At 41.0% G+C, this 18,650-nt stretch overlaps 1 protein-coding gene across 6 annotated transcripts in view; it reads right to left on the reverse strand.

Moving 5' to 3' along the window:
• The window catches only part of esrrga (estrogen-related receptor gamma a), a 110,166-nt gene extending 101,775 nt beyond the window's left edge, over positions 1 to 8,391 (reverse strand). For 4 of the 6 annotated variants that reach the window (XM_061765870.1, XM_061765868.1, XM_061765869.1 and 1 more), the window contains exon 1: positions 8,014 to 8,391. In XM_061765870.1, the coding sequence (XP_061621854.1) occupies positions 8,014 to 8,069 (56 nt within the window). In that variant the 5' untranslated portion in view covers positions 8,070 to 8,391. Of the gene's footprint in view, positions 1 to 7,141; positions 7,350 to 8,009 lie in introns of those variants that run through there. The other 2 variants (XM_061765871.1, XM_061765872.1) reach the window with 2 other exon arrangements.
• Positions 8,392 to 18,650: the final 10,259 nt, after the last annotated feature.

Below are 18,650 nucleotides of genomic sequence, written 5' to 3' on the forward strand. Positions count from 1 at the left end.
GAAAACACTTCATAGTGCAGTTTTTTTTGTTCCCCCCCTCCACCCCCCCTCCATTGGAAAGTGTCCTGGTGTCATCGCCAACGGACGCGCTTCCAGTACAGTAGTGTTGCTGGTTTGAATCCCTTTACCCGCCTGTTAAATATGTACTCCACTATGCGATGAGGCAGCAGAGATTACAGAAGAGGCAAATTAGTTAACAATTTCCTGATTAAAATACAAAGGAAAATATGCTCTTTATATATATATTTTTTAAATGACATTTCCAGTTATTTAACTAAATTCCTCCATAATAATTGTTATGAGATGTGTATGGCATTCAATCCCAGAGATTCAATTCCACCTAAAATATGTTTTTGAACATAAGAGATTGTATTATAAGCAGTCTGACAGAATGACACTACAGTATTTTTTTTTTAAAACAGATGCAAAATGTGGAACATTTTGGTGATGATTTGGAATATTTTAATCTGTTCTGCATTCAAAAGAGTCAAGTTGAAAATATCAATTGCTAAACATTAAATTGTTGAACTGTGATTCTACTCAACCTATTCCAAACTGCGTGCGTGCGCGAGCACACGTGTGTGAGTCTTGGTGACGCGCTCATGTGTCACTGGCCCATCTGTGCATAGAATGACCATGCCAGTGTGTGTGTGTGTGTGTGTGTGTGACATGCAGATGTAGTGATTGATGAGACAGTTGCCATTCTTACTAATGCAAAAGGCACCTACCCCTGAAGGAAACAAATGCCACTACACACTCGCATACATCAACACACACACACACACACACACACCTAGACACACACACACACACACACACACGCATGCATGCATGCACACACACGACTGTACCCTAATTACCCTGTTAGACAGTGTGACGTCACCACAACAAATGCAACAGAAAATTACTGCAGACAAATACAAATATTTGGGTTATTTTACTATTATTAACACTGCTAATATAGGCTTGCTCAAATTAACTGCAAATTCTATGTATTAGAAGATGGTCAGGGGAAATAAAAAATGTAATTTATCAGGTGAAATCTCTGCTGAAAGGTTGGCAACCAGGAACAGAAACAACACTGACCTCATTTTGCACTTCTGATGGGTGATAACCGACAAGTTAAAACGGGACGTCAAGAATGTATTACAAATAATCAATCAAAAGACTCTAATGCTGTTCTGCAGGGATAAAAGCTTTGTTTTATTGATTATTTTAGAAAATATTGAATGTGTATCATTAATCGATTCAAGGATTCGAACACAGATTTTTTTTGCACACATGTTAAAGAAGGATGTGTTTTAGGGAGTTCACAAAAAGTTCATTAGTCAAAATGTGAGGTATTTTAGCATTACTTGAAAATGATTAGTTTTTTTTAATGACTTTTATAGAAAAACAAAAGTGTTGCAGTGGTGTGCGTACACACACACATACATACACACAAGAAGTGCGCAGTAATAGTGGACAACCGTTTTGTATTAGGGAGTTCATACAAAACACTTTAATTAGCTGAAAAATGTTGGTGAACTGGAAAACGCTTTTTCTTTATTTATAAATGCGATGAAAATATTGTGCCATAAAAAGATTGCTTTAGGGGGTTTATACAAGAAGTGCACAGTAATCAGACATATCAAAACAGAAATATTTTGGGGTTACATTTCTTTAATGAATTACTTAAAATAGTTAAATCCCAAAACAGTCGAATGCCAATACTTCTGCAAATGTATGTTTTAGGGACTTCATACAGAAACAACTGTAATGAGTTGAAAACTCTTAGCAAGCTTTGAAAATCTTTTTTTAAATTTATAAATCCAATGAAAATAATATGCCTTAGCGTTTATCCCGGGACTGCATCATGTCCGCCATGTTAGCAGCGTGCGTTGAGGCAGGGCTGTTTTTAAAGTGCGTCACTGCAGTGGTTTATGTATGCGCTCCTTCTAAAGTGTTGCCGGACAGCAGCGCGGCTGCAAAATAATAATTCCGTGCTAAACTTTTTGTAAATTATTATGCATGCCAATCACAATGGATTACAAATTCATATATAAAGGTGTGTGACTACATTGCTCTCATGTTGGCATACAGGGCAGATGGGGCTCAATACAGTATCCTGTGTGTGTGTGTGTGTGTGTGTGTGAGCGCGCGCGGATGCACTTGTGCGTACATGTTAGCGTTAGCGACGGGAGCTGTTAGCGGGGCAGGCGGCAGATGGGCTGTCGCTCTTAATAGGGACTGAGCGGGTGCCGAAAGGTGACAGCTCCGCACGGGAGGGGCCTGGACGGGGGAGGGTCGAGAAGGTGCGAGTGTTGGGAGGTAAATGGTGGAGGAAGAACGGGATGAAGCAGAGATAAATTATCCGCAGTGAAGAAGAAGAAGAGTGAGGATCGCCTGCGATGAACCCTCCTGAGGGCACGATGTGCTAACAATTTCCGCTTGTGTTTGCATGGATATACAGTGCGACATGTTTTCAAGGGCTTATTTTTTGCTGTAATTTAAGAAAATTAGAGTTTTGTGAAAGGCAGATGGCAATTTATATAGAGCAAAAATATTTGACTTGTGTGACGCGCATTCGTAATGCTTATTAGGCTTATTTTTGTTGCTCATACGGTCAGTTCAAACCAAATTCATTCTCTGTGAAGACCTTTATCCTCAATTAATCTTCCATAAATCTTGTACAAATCAGCTACATTCACAACCATGTCACCCACTTCTAGGGGAAAATATATGTGGATTGTTAGTTGTCTGTAGTTAAAAAAAAAAAAAGATTTTCAACTACTCCTAAACGTAAGAACGGCCTCATTTATATTCACACATAAAATAGAATCTAACTTCAGTTCAAGATTTAAGGTTTTAGTAGTTTTTCATTAAATGTATGAAGAATGCAAGTCAAATTTTCCAACGTAATTTCGCATTGAAAGTTCCTCTTATTTTCCCCATTTGGATTTATTCAATTGACATTACAAAACATTCAATGAGTTAAGCAAGAACATTTTCTTTACAATACCAACTGACTAACTGACCATGATCATGCGTTTCAACTCAATGGAGAAAAAACATCAACGTGAAAACAATTTGCGCGGGAAGGAAATGAATGTAAAGTGAGACGTGCATCTGCCACATGAAGCATGATGGCAGGACGAGTGCTGGAATATTTCACTGTCAGTCTGCAGGTGGCATGGTCATCCATTTCTTTCCACTCTCCTCCCCTTTCCAATATTCCTTTCCCTTCTGCCCCCCACCCCGCTTTATGCACGCAGCCCGACAACCGAATTATACGAGGCGGGACTTTGAACGTCTCCTTTTCCTCTGTCTCACCTGCATTCCCTCACGCACGCCACCTCTCCGTCTAAATTTGCTCTATTGTGACCTGGTCTGTGCTGTCTCCTCCCATTAGGGCCAACGTTACAAGCCGCGAGCACCACGTGATACACAAACACACCTGCTCATATGCTCATCGCTTGATTTAAAAAATAAAAATAAAAATTCATCCGCATATTTTCCACCTGGGACAGCATTTGGTACATCTTCATAGATACCCCATTACACTACCAAATCCAGTACAATATAATGTAAATAATGACATCATACTACTTCTATGTCACAATATTTACACACTCCCAAACTGTGAATGGTTTTTTTTATATTTGTGTTTCTGATCTTTTCCTAATATTTTACCTTCTATGCTGCTTAACTGATGTTCATTGTTCCTATAACAGTGACAATAAAGTTCTATTTTATTCTATTCTGTTTTGTTCTTTACCCTGCATATGATTCATGTATTTGCGACCCAAGAAATTTGAATCCCTGAGGGACAATTCAATTGTCCGTCTGGTCTATCTTTATGTTGTTGTGTGTGCATTACACCACACAGAGACGCAAGGAGAGATATCAGTGACTGCAGTTGACTCTGGGGGCAAGGGAATGGGTGCCTTGCTTAAGGGCACCTGGACAAGAGGAAGTAGACGAGGCTGCTGTCCATAAAAGGAATTGCAGTTTCGGAATGAATAGGTAAATAACCAAATAATGAAAATGGCCAGTCCTGCTTAGATAAGTGAAAAATTCGACTTCTTCCATCTCTTGGAAACTGAAATGGGAGGGTGGGGGGGGGGGGGGGGGGGGGGGTGACATTTTAATAGTGCAACCTTTATTCTCATAAAGTTACAACTTTTTTTCACGTTCAGACTTTATTCATGGAATATTGTACTTTTTTTTCCTCATATCGCAACTTTACTCAAAAACTTTTTCTCATAATATTGCAACTTTGCTGCTTGACGGAAGTACTTCGAACTCCAGCTGCAGTAATTTCAAATGTACCACTAGGACGATGGGGTGAAGAAAAAACCCTTTTCTCGCGCATTACTTGAACCTGCCAAATGAAGAAATTAAGTCTAAATCTCATTTAAAGCAGTCAATACATGGAAGGTAAGCAGAATCCTTCTCAGCGGAGTCGCAAATGACTTGATAGATAGCGATATTAGCGATAATAATGAATGCACATTGTGATGTATGGATCGCCTGGACGAATGGATGCGGACTGGATCAGATGTGGAAAGGAGGGAAGGGGAGCGGGATACAAGGGGGTTGGGATGGGGGGGGGGGGGGGGTCGGATGAGCGGGATTGCCCCTCACTATACATCACTCTCTTGCTCTCTCTCGCTCTGTGTTCTTTCAATCAGCTCTTTGGCATTCAATCACACAAAACACGCGCGCGCACACACACACACACACACGTTTGGCTTGGCTGCGGTCTCATGGCTAATTGCTGTGAGTGTGTGTCACAGCTGGTACAGTCCCCTCGCACTGCTCTTTCAACACATCAAGGCCGCCATTGAGCCACGACACACACACACACTGATTGATTGAGGGTAACAGTCAAATTCGCATCATCAAGGCTTGTCTTGTCGTTTGAGTGTCTTGACAGACAAACAAAGTAAGACTTTTTCATTGGCGAGCATGTTCTAGAATGTGTATGCGTGTTTGTGTGTGCGTGCGTGTGTGTGTGTGGAGCCATGTGTGCGTTCGTGCATTCGGCAGACCACTCGCCGAAGAGCAGGGGTGTCAGACAAAAGCAACCACCCCCACTCTCTCTTCTTCTTCCTTCTACCCACCTATCCCTCCATGTGTCTGACTCCTTTGCATCCGTCCGTCTCTCTTTACGGGGACCAAATTACTGCCGGAATGCTCAGACCCTTCACACGAGAGCGAGGCCGCCGCTTGTGTGTAGGTACGTGTTTGTGTGTGTGTGTGTGTGTGTGTGTGTGTGCGTATGTGTCGGTGAGTGGACATGAGGACAAACCTGACAGATAACAAATGCCATCGGGACAGAGGGACGGGCGAATGAACATGTGAAAAAAAGGGAGGAACACTTCCTCACACAGGCCAGCTATGGGTCACACACATGCACACACAAACACAGCCAACAAATCAGCGCTGCACATATTGACATGCCCTGACAGATGAATTAAGTAAATGATTTTATAAGGAGATTAAAAGGATTTTAATTTACGCAATCTCTCTTTGGTCGACCCCCCTCCTCCTTTTTCCTTCCCACCAGTCAGATTCTCTCTCTCTATTGCTCTCGCTACTGCTCGCTTTCCCTCACTCAAGAATTATTAAACAAAATATATATATAAAAGCCCATTGCACAACAATTCTATATTTTTTGTTGAATTAAGTCAAATGTTTTTTTAAATGACACTTGAAAAAGAGCAAAGGCACACCATTTCCATCTTTTTAAGCATGCTTGCACAGTTCTAAATCTTTACTCGTTATTACAAATGTTAAATATTCTAAATAGCTAAGCATTCAAGTGGAATTCCTCAAATAAAGATTTGTATGTTTTTTTTTAAAAAGGTTAAATTTTAAATAAATTGTAATCTAAAAATATAGGTTCAATATTTGCCTGCTAAACATATTAGTTGAAAAAAACAAACAAAAAAACTGCATACTTGGTGAAACTCACCATCATCATCATTTGATTGGTTCATATAATTCTGATGTTCACACCACGTGTAGTAAGTGGATTTACTTTGTCTGAAACAGTTCATGTTTTTATAAAGAAAATCCCACACGAAGAACAATCTAGAAATAATTCCGATGCAAAAATCCTGAGAGGAAAATCAGTGTGATGGAGCTCATTTTATCTTGCGATGGTCGCCTTCATGATGTGCATGCACGGCCGCCGCGATGACGCTTTTTCATCCCGCTTGCCGATGAAAAAGAGCAAATTCGACAGTCACTGAAGAAACTACACTTTAATGATATGCTAATGTATGTATATGATGGGGGGCGGGGGGTGGTGTGGCGGGGGGGCTGTGGGAGGGAAGGGGGGGTAATTAGTTAATAGCTTAAGCGGCACTTGTTGTTGATGTTATTTTTGTTATTATTCTTATCAGTATCATCACCATTCCTAATACTTTAATTAGTGTTGGAAAGCAGTGCCTGAGAGCACAGCAGGGGAGCGGAATCCGCCTGGATGATAGGAAAGCTTTGCTCAAATTGTCACGACGTACATTTTAAACTGCTTATGTCTTTGTTAAATTTCTTGTTTTACATTATACATACTTTAAAATGTCACAACACTACTTTTTTTGCACAAGTCGATTCACCTGAACATTGAGCGAAACATGACGGAAAGTGCTGAAACTGCAATTATACTGTGTGCGCCTCGCAAACTGGTTGCGCTGGTTTGGCGCTGAAAGATCAGCAGACACACACATAGTGTTTTCTTTTTTCTTTTTTTTCTTTTTGTAGGTGATTGTTTTTTTGTTTCACGGCGGAATATAAAATGGTTTTAAGACTTCAATTCCCTAAGCCTATATTCAAGATTGAGATTTTAAATGATTGGGGAAAAAAGTGATGTGATTTTATACTATTAATTATAAGTCCACAAAGGAGTTCACATTCACAGCTGAAATGTGATGTGGAAAAAAATGAATTGAAAAATGATCAAGTCCAAGCATTGTTCTGAAGAAACCAAATCATTCAAATCACACAACACATTTCAATTAAATCTAAAAAATACACATCAGTAAATCCAACATTGACCTCTGATTTGATTTGGTTTTTCCTTTTCACATTTACACATGAAACTTTCTATTGCAAAGACTTTTAAATGGCTTTTAAGTGCTGTGGCGTAACTGACCTTTTTCCTGACAAACCTTGACACACATGGATATAGAACAAACGTGCAACTTTTTCCTCATACGTTAAATTCCTGGCCTGGTGCTGATGATTCCAGTGCCTGCAAATGTTGATGCAAACACAACTGTCACCTTGCGCATCTCACTCATCACTCCAGTTCAGTCAACAACACATCATGACTGCTTTTGCATGGAAACCACAGAATGGATTCCAAAGAGTGTACGACGCATTTGAATCTACTTTTAATGTTATGAACGCACACATTGCTGTCCAGTTAGTAGTGCATAGCGGTCTTCTACACACACCTAAAAGAGCAAAGTGCTTAATGAAAGGAGCAACGTGCTTGTTGGAGCGTATGAGTCTAATGTATGTGTTGGTGTCTAATTCGTGCGCGGGGGCCACACGCTGAGTCAGCCGCCCGTAATTTTCCCTCCTCTGGCATTCAAGAGCGCACTTCCCCTCTTTTCATCCTCGTCTTCTCTACTCTTACGGCCCTCGTCCTGCCGTTTCAGAGTGCGACGCGTGTGACCTCTGCGCCGCGCTACCTTGTTCATGATCTGCTTGGATGAATACACACTTAAAACATTCACGCACACGCATGCAGACAGAGAGCTGGGGAAGACTTCAAGGACAATACGTCAAACTTGGTGTGTTTAGAAAGTGTCACGAGAGAGAGTGTGTGTTCTGTGTGTCATGCGCTCAGGTGTGAGGTGAGCATTCCACCACAATAAGAGCTGCACACATGCGCACACACACACTTTGAATGCAGAAACAACCTTCACAGCAACTCTTAACACACCGACAGCCGGTGGAAGACAATGACAAGCTGAGTGATGAGTGGACCAATTAGAACAAAAGGTAAAATTTACCTACTCTTGTTCAGAGTGCATGAAAAAACACTCGGAAAGCGGGTGTCCTACCAAATCCATCGGCGAAAGCGGGTCATTGTCATGTCAACCTCCTCCAGAGAAAAAAAAGCAATGTTTTTTGAAAAGATCTTAAAAAGTTTCAAAATGTGTCCCCTTCTTCTTCTTCTTCTTCTTTCTCCAATCTCTTTTGGTCCTTGCTTCCACTTGGAGGGAGCGACACAGTTTAGCGGTCTGAGCGCTGCCTGAACTGATCTGCTGTGGGTGTGTGTTGATGGCAGAAAGCGTGTGTGCGTGCGTGCGTGTGTGTGTGTGTGTGTGTGTGTGTATGGCCGGTGAGAGGGGGGCTATAGGCGCACACACAGTCAGCCAGCCAGGCGGGCAGTTGGGACGGAAAGCTGTGCCGCTGTCCTAATCAACGACTTAAAGCCCCAAAAGCAACTCATGAATATTAAGCGACGCTTTTGCATATGCAGTCCCTCAAGGCTGCCGCTCCGGTCGCCATTGGCGGACCCTCGGCCAATGGCTGCGGGGAGGGGCGGAGACAGGGGCGGGGATGGCGAGGAGGCTGAGCGAGCGAGGGAGGGAGGAGAGCAGGTGGAGAGGGAGGGGCCGGACAAAGAGGGATGCGGGGAAAGACAGAGGAGGAAGAGACAGGTGAGGAGAAAGATTTAAGGCAAGACAGCTCTTTCTTTTTCCTTTCTGTCTCTTTATTATCAGACAAGCGTTCTCTGCTGCACTACACTGGACACGGTGATGTACGGTAGCATGTTAACAAGCTGCTGTCTTTTGTTTTAAATGATGAGCTGAAGTGAGTCAATCACATCCGAGGAATGAGCAGGAAAAGTGTAAGCTTGAATCAAACTGTAAATTTAAAGAAATCAAACACAACAGCAATAAAATGTGGGATGATGGTCATTTTGAGGCCCTTTGTTGTGGAATGATGCCACCATGATTTGCTGCTTTTTAGGTCTTGTTTTTCCCCACCTTCCTGCCCTTTTCTACACCACTACTCCATATTTCAAGACACTTTGGAAGTGCAACTCTCCAGGAGAATTATCCCACCGGTCCCTCAGAGAAGGAAGTGTGCACGAAGAGACGTTTTCCACCTTGAAGGGTACAAATGAAAACGATAGGGCGTCATTTACTGAACAACACACTCACTCAGTTTTCTGCCCGTCTTTTCCAGTTTTCTTTCTAAAAATCAGACATCACTGCTCGCCAGACACCCTCCACTCCAGAAAAGGGAAGGAGGAAGCATGAGAATGGTGAGGGGAGGAAAAAGAGGGGAGGCAAAGATGAAAGAATGTGGTTGTGATTAGCAGCTTTGGAGGAGCGCTGATAATAAAACATTTCCTGAAACCAATCTCTGCTTTGATGTTAATGTGTGTGTGTGTGTGTGTGTGTGTGTGTCTGTGTGTGTGTGCGTGTTGCCTGATATTTCCCTGTTTTGAAAAACGGAAATATAGAGTTAAATGTTTCACACATTAGCATGATTTTAAAAGTAACTTGCTCATGTGTTTGCGGTTTCAAAGTGATACTACATGAAGATAATAGCATAATTGCCCAAGTCCTTTTTAACTTACGGTCATAATATCAATCAAAAATAGCAATGTGCTTGCTAAAAATTGTCTGAGTCATCCAGGTTATGGTAATCTGCAAAGGCTGAACCGAGGCAACTTGACTCTTCTTGCTTGTTGAATTAGTTTTTTTTCCCCCCCCTCCTTGTTTTCCAAAAACATTTAAAAATGACTAAAAATGGCAATTTCGCTTGTAGGATAACGATATAGAATGTAAACACAACATTGTTAAAATGCAGGTTTTCAAGTGTAAGACTACTATAAATAAAGTCAATTTCTAAACTTTATCAAAAAAGACTATGACCTCTCGGTAGTGGGTAGAATAATTTTGACATTTTTCTTTAGATAAAAAAATATATGGATAATATGGATATGGATGGATGGATAGAAAATAACCAGGTTGTGTAGGTGTGCACGCCCTGTTTTCATGACATCATCATTTCGTGTTTTGGGGTTGGAATTTTATCAACAAGAATCATCTTGAGTATAATATTGACCGATTCTTCCTTACAAAAGTTTCCAAATCTTTCAGAATGTAAGGACATCTCTTGTGTACAGTCTACTTCATGTCAATCTGCATATTTTGAGATGGATTTAGGTCTGGGCTCTGGGTGAGACAGTCCACAAATGTAATTTTCTTCTATTAAAGCCATTGTTTTGTTGATTTGGTCTCATTGTCCTGGTGCAAGATGAGTTGACCTCTTCCTCTTAGCGGATACATTTCTTTTTAATAGACTTGTACAACTTATAGTCTGTCAACATACATGCAGACATATATGATGATAATCGCCGACGAACTTAATGATGAGACCCCATGATGACTAACTGCATCTGCAACATCTAGAGTCAAAATTCTCACTTTGCAACCACAACCTTAACAACCCTTTACAAAGAGCCGCACGTTCCATAAACAAACACACACTCAGATGTGTTGCCTGCTGCACTCACAAAGGTGTACGCAGTCGGACGCACTCACACACACACACAGTTATGATGTATCCAGGGACTTATAAGCATCGACAAAGATGAGTGTGAATCAATGCTGCCGTCACTACTGGGCAAACAAATGCTTTACCAAAAACCTCTGTCTGTTAAACACACACACACGGACACAAAAACATATAGACACTCATACACGTTTTGCTGAAAACAAAACATGGAAGAATGTCAACTCGAGCTGTGAGGAATTTTTTTTTAGCTGTTCGGGTCTAGGGCAGATCACCTTTTAACCTGAAAATACACTGATTTGTTTCATTATTGTGATTCTAAAATAGGAATCAGTGACAATTAGAAAGAACAAACTCAAATTACTGCAGCAACTACATTATTTTTCCAATGTTCACATCATGGAACTGTACTGACGTAAAAACATAAAGTCTGAAAGCCAATTGTTTAAAGTAGTTTAGTAGTTTTGTCAAGTTATATGCACTATTCAAATTCACCTAATTCCGATCATCCGCCAATTGAAAATGTATTGTTTGTTTTGAAGCCAATATCAAACAACCTGGACTCCTTGTGTCTTTTCCCCCCTGGCTGCTCTATCCCCTCAGTGACCCCCATCTTCACCTCTCCTCCCCCCCCCCCCACCCCGACTATTGATCGACTCTCAGTCAGTGTGCATGTTGACAGTGACCCCTTTAGGCCACTTCTCTCTCTCCCTGGACAAAATGGCATGGAGCGGTTAAACACAAGCATAGCACAATAAAATCAAGGAAATGAATGTATGCTGTGTGTGGGTACATGCGTTTTCTAGCTCTCTGTGATTCGTGCAACACTGTATAAGAAATCTATACCAATAGAAACGCAATATAGAGTTACATAAAAATGAAGAGCTGTATAAAAGAATAGGAAGTTGAATTGTTGTGTCTTTTATGAATGATTAAGTCCACTTTAAAAGAAAAGACGTCTCACTCTTCTTCTGTTGTTGTGTGCATGCATGTGTGTGCGTGCAGAAGAATTATCCATTGCAAGTCGTAGTGTCATCAATCACACCACTCAATAGGCCACAGAAAGTTCACGGGGGTGTGATCAGGTCAGAACAGTATTGTAGAAATTCAAGGAGCTGCTCACTTAAGTACCTGACCACAGGCCATGCATTGATAAATGTCTGGCACTCATAAAAACAACATTACATCTTGATGCTGGCTTGTTTTATAATATAACACAAAATTAAACCAATGCGAGGGGAGGAAGGGGGAAGGTGAGCGAGAGCGGGACTGCAATTCGCAACAGGCCAACAGAGGGCGCTATGGATTATGGCCACTTCACCGCCGGCAGATCTGTTACACACTGAAGGTGTATGCATACTGAGTAGGGAAATGTATGGATGTACTGCGCATTTGAATTCTATTACATGATAGTTATATTATATTCAAGATTTTTTTTTAAATAAATAAAAAATCAGAAGGGTTTCCAGTTTTTGTTTTAAATACAGGTGACGTTTCAAGTCTGAGGTCTGAAGTCTGAGTGAGTTGATCCACAAAAGCGAAGACCGATTTAGTTTCATTGTATGTAAATGAAGGTGACCATCCTTTTTGTAAAGAGTCAACAAAAGTGTTTTGAGGATGTGGCACTGACTTTTAAAAAAGTTGACATGAGAATTGAATCTCTTATCCTTGATTGGTTAGAGTTCACACAGGAAACATTTCCAGAGTTCCAATGTGCATCTCCTTTTGGTCACAATAATGTAAACAGTAAGACAGTTTCTGTACAGTCTCGCGGGTGATAAGTGAATAAAGCAGCACAAACACACACACACAAAGACAAAGAAAATGTAACAAAACTGATGTTTGTTGATCATGTGAAAAATGATCTGGACAATCTAGCAGGCTACAACGCACCAGCAAATATCCTTGAGCACTTCAAAAGCACAATTTGAGGACAGTATGCATGTTTGCGTGGTGAAAAGAAGGTGAGTTGTGCTCATCAGACGTCTAAACAAAATAAGGTAGCATGTACAGTATGTATGTGGGTGGTAACTGCAAACATGCTTACGCAACTCAATTTTATTCATAAAGCAGTCCAAGAACAACCACTGCTAAAGCAAAGTGCTGTACATAAATACAAATTGAAAGTAATATAATTTAGACTCAATAAATTTAAAACAATAAAAACAAATAATACACTTAGTATAATATAATAGCAGGTAACCAGTGGCGGAGGAGTTATGCTTCCTCTTACATGTTCCAGTTAAGAGGCGAGCAGCAGCATTTAGAACCAACTGAAGACATTTGAGGGAGGATTGGCTGACTCCAAAGTAAAGTGGATTACCATTTCAAAGTGCTGCTATTGTTTGCAAGCTGCCTGAGCTGCTTAAGGAAACATGTCTCCATTATTTCGAAAATGTTAACCTTACACCTGTACAGGTAGTTATGTCACATTGATGATTTTCACGTCAGTAATATGTCACCACTGTTGTTGCGTGACTATGCACATGCACGGATAAGAGTCGGTTACAGAGTTGTTTGCGTTACAATTGAATGCGCTCATAAGAAGATGATATCACATTGACGTCAAATGGGTTTCACATACAGCTCTGCAGTGAGTTTGGGAGTTTGGGAAGTGGCCTGATAACCTACATCTGCACACAAACACAAGCTACTTTGATAATAAAGTGTTACCTGCTAGATCACAGTTCACCACCGTTCATACCCCCGCTAGATCGAAGATTTGTTTGTAGATCGTACATTTGTTTGTCGGAAAAATTCCCGCAACTGTATATTGCAGAAATCTTTGGCTTATCGCGATCGTTATTTTTATGGGTTTTTACAGTACACTTAGTGTAACGCCCTCACATGTACCTGTAAGAAAAGACAGCTATAGTCCCCGATGCACTTTAAGCCATTTATTAATGCCAGGAGACATAATGGGCACACTGCTGTCAGCCACAGCTCACAGCCAAACACTCACACGCAGACCTGCCGACGTCACACGCCACACCACCGGGCCCCGCCTCCTAAAGGCACATACAATATCTAGTCCACAAACACAACAGTATGTCCAGTATGTTCTATACAGTTTGTTTGCATTTTTTTTTCAAAAGTTCAAATATATTTACTGTGTGTTTAAAAAGGTGTTATTATAAGACTCAATGTGTTTTAAGGGTGATGGAGGGGTAAAACTATAAAACACTACCCTCTGCTGAATGCCGTTCTAATTTAGTCACTGTGACAATCTGACACCTCCATATTGTGTGACATGTTATTTGTTCAGCTAGCAAAACTACATAAGTCCAGCTCACATCCATCAGCAGAACAGCAAGTAAACAGTGACACACATAGCCATCTTGATTGCCTTCATCTAAGGTGAATGGCTCAATGAAATGAAATAAGGTTTTTCTCATTTCCTGGACAGTAACAGTGCTGGACACAACATGTTTTAGCCTTACACCAATTCTTACATATACGGCTTACCTTACATTGACTCAACACAGCAGAAAATATTTTTGGGTCAAATCCAGCAAAACCCATCCACCCACTTGAGGTCAATTGTGATCTAAATCCTGTCAGTGGTCAGACTGAAGGCTGGCTTTATGGAGGAGTGACCTCATCAAAAGTGGACACTGTTGAGCGGTAAGGCGTTTTATTCAAATATGTTATTATTGTACTTTTTCACAAAGTACATTGTAAAACGTACATTTTCTTACTAAAAAACAAGTTAGCAAACATTGTGTTGGTGTTTCTGGGGTGCTGGAAGGGATTAATGGCATTTCCATTCATTTCAATAGGAAGGATGATTTGCGTTACTAGCATGGTCACAAAGCAAATTCAACTCGTGAGTCGAGTCACCACTGTATTTACTTGAAACATTACGTTCAACATTGCAGATTGTTGGCACGTGATGTTATTAAAACAAAGTGAAATGGCGATCTCCTGGTGGCATGGTGCTTTGTGGACAAATACGTGTTTGATGGAGTCGTACTACACGACAGCAAAACATTGTGACAGAACGTGGTGACGAAAAGACACTTAAGCAGTCAAAATTGTAGAATTACGTCACAGCGAAGATTTGATTCTATGATGATTCTATGGCGGACATTCAACAGTTTTGTGTCATCTACTATACTGACTTGCAGTTGTACAAGATAGTGAAAAGTAGTTCATTTGTAATTCCAGTTGTCTAATGGTAATACATGCGTGTGGGTAAAGAGCAGTTTGCAAGACACACAGAACATAAAAAACACTCCACTTCATCTGTTTTAGTGTCTAATGACGTGTGTGAGTAATTACTTTTGAGCCAATGTGTGTGTGTGTGTGTGAGGGCGTTGACGTGCATGCGGTGCAAATGCTTATGTCTTCATGTGGGCTTTTGTCTACGTGTTTGCCGACAATGAGTGGGTTTAATGGGGTGTGTGGAAATAATCACTTAATGGTCACACCACTTCTTCTATTGAACGTGCATTTCTTGGCGTGATGATTTTACTGCAAAATAAGTAGTAAGATGTTATAAGCGAAGAGGTTGGAAACCATTTCATCAATTGAAATTACAAGAGAGAAACTGTGAGGAAAACAAGCAGAAAGGGATAGCTCTCTCCTTTATCTCATCTCTAATTCTCCACAATAACCCCTCCTTTCAATGTTGCTCTCCAGACCGTCAGCCTGTGAATTTATCGTTGCCCCAATGATTGCTTCTTGGGCCATGATGGCTGTAAATTGCTTTGCCATTTGGTAAATGCTGGCAGTTAGAAGGTATACAAGTAATTATTTCCGCCTGTGCTGATTGAGACATAATTCCAAGATGAAGCCAAGGAAAAAAATGACAGCATTTCAAAACAACTATGTTTTAATTTCCCAGCATTCCTAATTAGAATCTGTAAGAACACGGCATGCTTTTATACGATTTCCTCCGATGGGGCCAGAAATAATTAAACTGTCAAGAGGAAATAAATACGTATAAACAAGGTGTAATTTTTACAGTGCACAGCACCTTGTCTGGCCGTGACTTTTTCAGAAGAAAAACAATGTGTGGGGAACAATGCAGGCACTTTTTTCAGCACACAAACACACACACACACACTTACACACACTTACACTCAGCCTGAGACCACGTCTCAGTCCTGGTGCAAGGTAGACCCCTGGATTTTGGTGAATTTGATTGGGGCGCACCTCAGATACTGAGGTCCGCAGATATACTGTATTTAAGTCACCAGCGGTTATCACCAGCGCATTCTGTATTTAATAAGGGTACCCGCTCACATTGTCTCTTGACAAACCATGGGCAGACCAGTAACAATGCTGCACTCACACACAGATGGCTGTGATTACGAATCGTCCTCTTCACACAAACAGATGGTGCCCTGTCTCCATGTGAGACTGACTGTGCCATGTTTAAAGGGAATGAGAGGAGCCGCTTTGATTGGCGGCGACGGAAGTCGGCTGTATACATTCATCCCGCCCACTCTCGGATCTGTCGCAACGGAATTACCAACACCGGTCTAACTCACCCCTGACGCACAGTTGCGCCGCCCACCATGCCGGATTTACACTGTTCATGAAAATATGGCCAACACTGATATTGGTTTGAAATTTTACTTTTTGTGAGGCTGCGGTGTTGTGCCAGCAATGTCTGTATCTGCAAATGTGTGACAAATGATTGACACCTTGTAAGTCAGGGCTTGGTTTGGTTGTTTAGTTGTTTTTCCCCAGGCTTGGTGGTTTCTTACACTGCATATCATATTAGAGGCACACGATGGGGCTCACGACGGATTATTTTTTAGTTACAGATCATATTTATCATACACTACTGTCATGTTATAATAACTGTTTTAACAAATATGACAAACAAACTGATTTTTCTTTTGAAAATTGCAAACTCCCTCTAAATAAAAAAAATAGTCATTATTTCGACTTTGGGATTCGAAAATGAAACAAATCAGAGGTTGGCCTCTCTCTTTCATGTATGCATGTTACATTCTTCCTCATATAGGTAACTGTTACAAAAGAAGGAGCTATAATTTCAAGCATGCCATTCAGAATTCAAGATTTCTGGCATTCACTTGTGATAATCACGTGGAAAATGACTTGCTTTGAGATAAAAACTGAAAAGTATGAAATGAGAAGTTATATATTTCTGTATGTTATCCAAAATGTAAGCATTTTCATCCATCCCAGGCACTAGTAAGAACTCTGATCTGTTGATAAGACTGTATGCCAACACTTACTTACTTGTGGCAGGATTGCGGCACTGTAGAACATCACAATTTAATAAGCTCCATATCAAAATGACTAAGAGAAGTGTGTGTTTCAAAAGAGAAAGATGGAAGTCCTTCTGCCATTCCTGGCGCGTTATTAACGCCTGGTGGATTAGAGGCTGCTATCCACTGAGCGCGCTCACATTGTTAGGAAGCGCTGATGGAGATGCATCCGAACTGGGCTTACTCAATTGCAATCTGACAACAGCTTGTAGAGCCCAGCTTTGCCTGAGTACACACACACACACACACACTTAAATGAAAGGCGTAACACAGCAGATATCGCAGACTTTATCAGGCTCTCAATGAAAGTGGTATCAGAGACAAAGTGTTTGAGTATTACCTGGTAATTCCATTTACTAGGAAACATTTAGCTGACATTTTTATCGAGCATGGAAAGCAATGAATTGGGGCTGCAAATTGCTTTCAAAAAACATTTGGCCACCATAAAAGCAACCAGCTCTAATTTGAAGAAAATAATAAAAACGTTTTTTTTTTTTGGTCAGTTTGCCTGAAGATAATTCTGATAATAGCACATCTCAATATTATTAGTGAGCTCAGAAAAACAGACCTATTGGGTGTGTTTAAAACACTCGTATTTGAACAGTTAAGGATTTAAATAAATATTAATAAAATGACTGCAGGCCAGGCACGCACGAATATTAGCAATGGACATGCTTTCACCACCAAAAAGGTCAACGGTGCAGTCAAATACAAACAATTCTCATTTAATATTAATCTGATATGCCAAAGGGTAACACACTTCTGAGTGTGTACACGTGTATTTGATTCCTGAACCGGGAGACGAAGGCCACAGGGATAGAAGTAAAATTCAAGATTCTGCAATGATACATATGGATATCATATTAGAGGTAGACAAATGTACAGGCGTGCTGAGATCACAAGCCACTAGAAGCCATTTGCACACATCTGTAACATTAAGTTAATGACGAACACATTCGACTTGCATTGCACGGAATTTGACCTCTGCAATTAACCCATTGCAGTGGTGAGGAAAGCAAGTACCCACCATTAGTGGGCAGTTTTACACTGCTAGAAGTGAGCTATTAGGGCAGTGAGGTGCCTTGCTCAAGGACACTTGAGTCATTAAAAGGGAGATTCTTTTTTTTTTTTTTTTAAATCTCATTGTTGGTTGGCAATCCCACAATACAGTTCTTCAGTCACATCCTCAAAAAACTGCCCCAAAGAGTCTGCAGTCAAGCAGTTGAAATTAGGAATCCTAAGTATGAGAACAATAAGAATAGGAAAGTGTGGGTTTGGTTTTTATGTGTGCACCATTATAAAAAAACAACAACAACAAAATTTTGGGATTGTTACTCTGTACAACAATGTGAATCTGCAGAGTTGGGGAAACAGAAGATTTGAGTCACTGTTAAAAACGTTTGGGCACAACTGTACAAGCTACGGGCGGCACGGTGGCCGACTGGTTAGAGCGTCAGCCTCACAGCTCTGAGGACCCGGGTTCAATCCCCGGCCCCGCCTGTGTGGAGTTTGCATGTTCTTCCCGTGCCTGCGTGGGTTTTCTCCGGGCACTCCGGTTTCCTCCCACATCCCAAAAACATGCATTAATTGGAGACTCTAAATTGCCCGTAGGTGTGAATGTGAGTGTGAATGGTTGTTTGTTTCTATGTGCCCTGCAACTGGCTGGCAACCAGTTCAGGGTGTACCCCGCCTCCTGCCCGATGACAGCTGGGATAGGCTCCAGCACGCCCGCGACCCTAGTGAGGAAAAGCGGCTCAGAAAATGGATGGATGGATGGATGGATGTACAAGCTACGAATGAAAGTCAGGTTCATCAATAAAAACACATTGTGTGCTCCTACTTCCATATATTATTTACACTTTTTTCCCTAAA

The sequence above is a fragment of the Phyllopteryx taeniolatus genome, chromosome 2 (assembly GCF_024500385.1).
Source record: "Phyllopteryx taeniolatus isolate TA_2022b chromosome 2, UOR_Ptae_1.2, whole genome shotgun sequence".
NCBI lineage: Eukaryota > Metazoa > Chordata > Actinopteri > Syngnathiformes > Syngnathidae > Phyllopteryx > Phyllopteryx taeniolatus.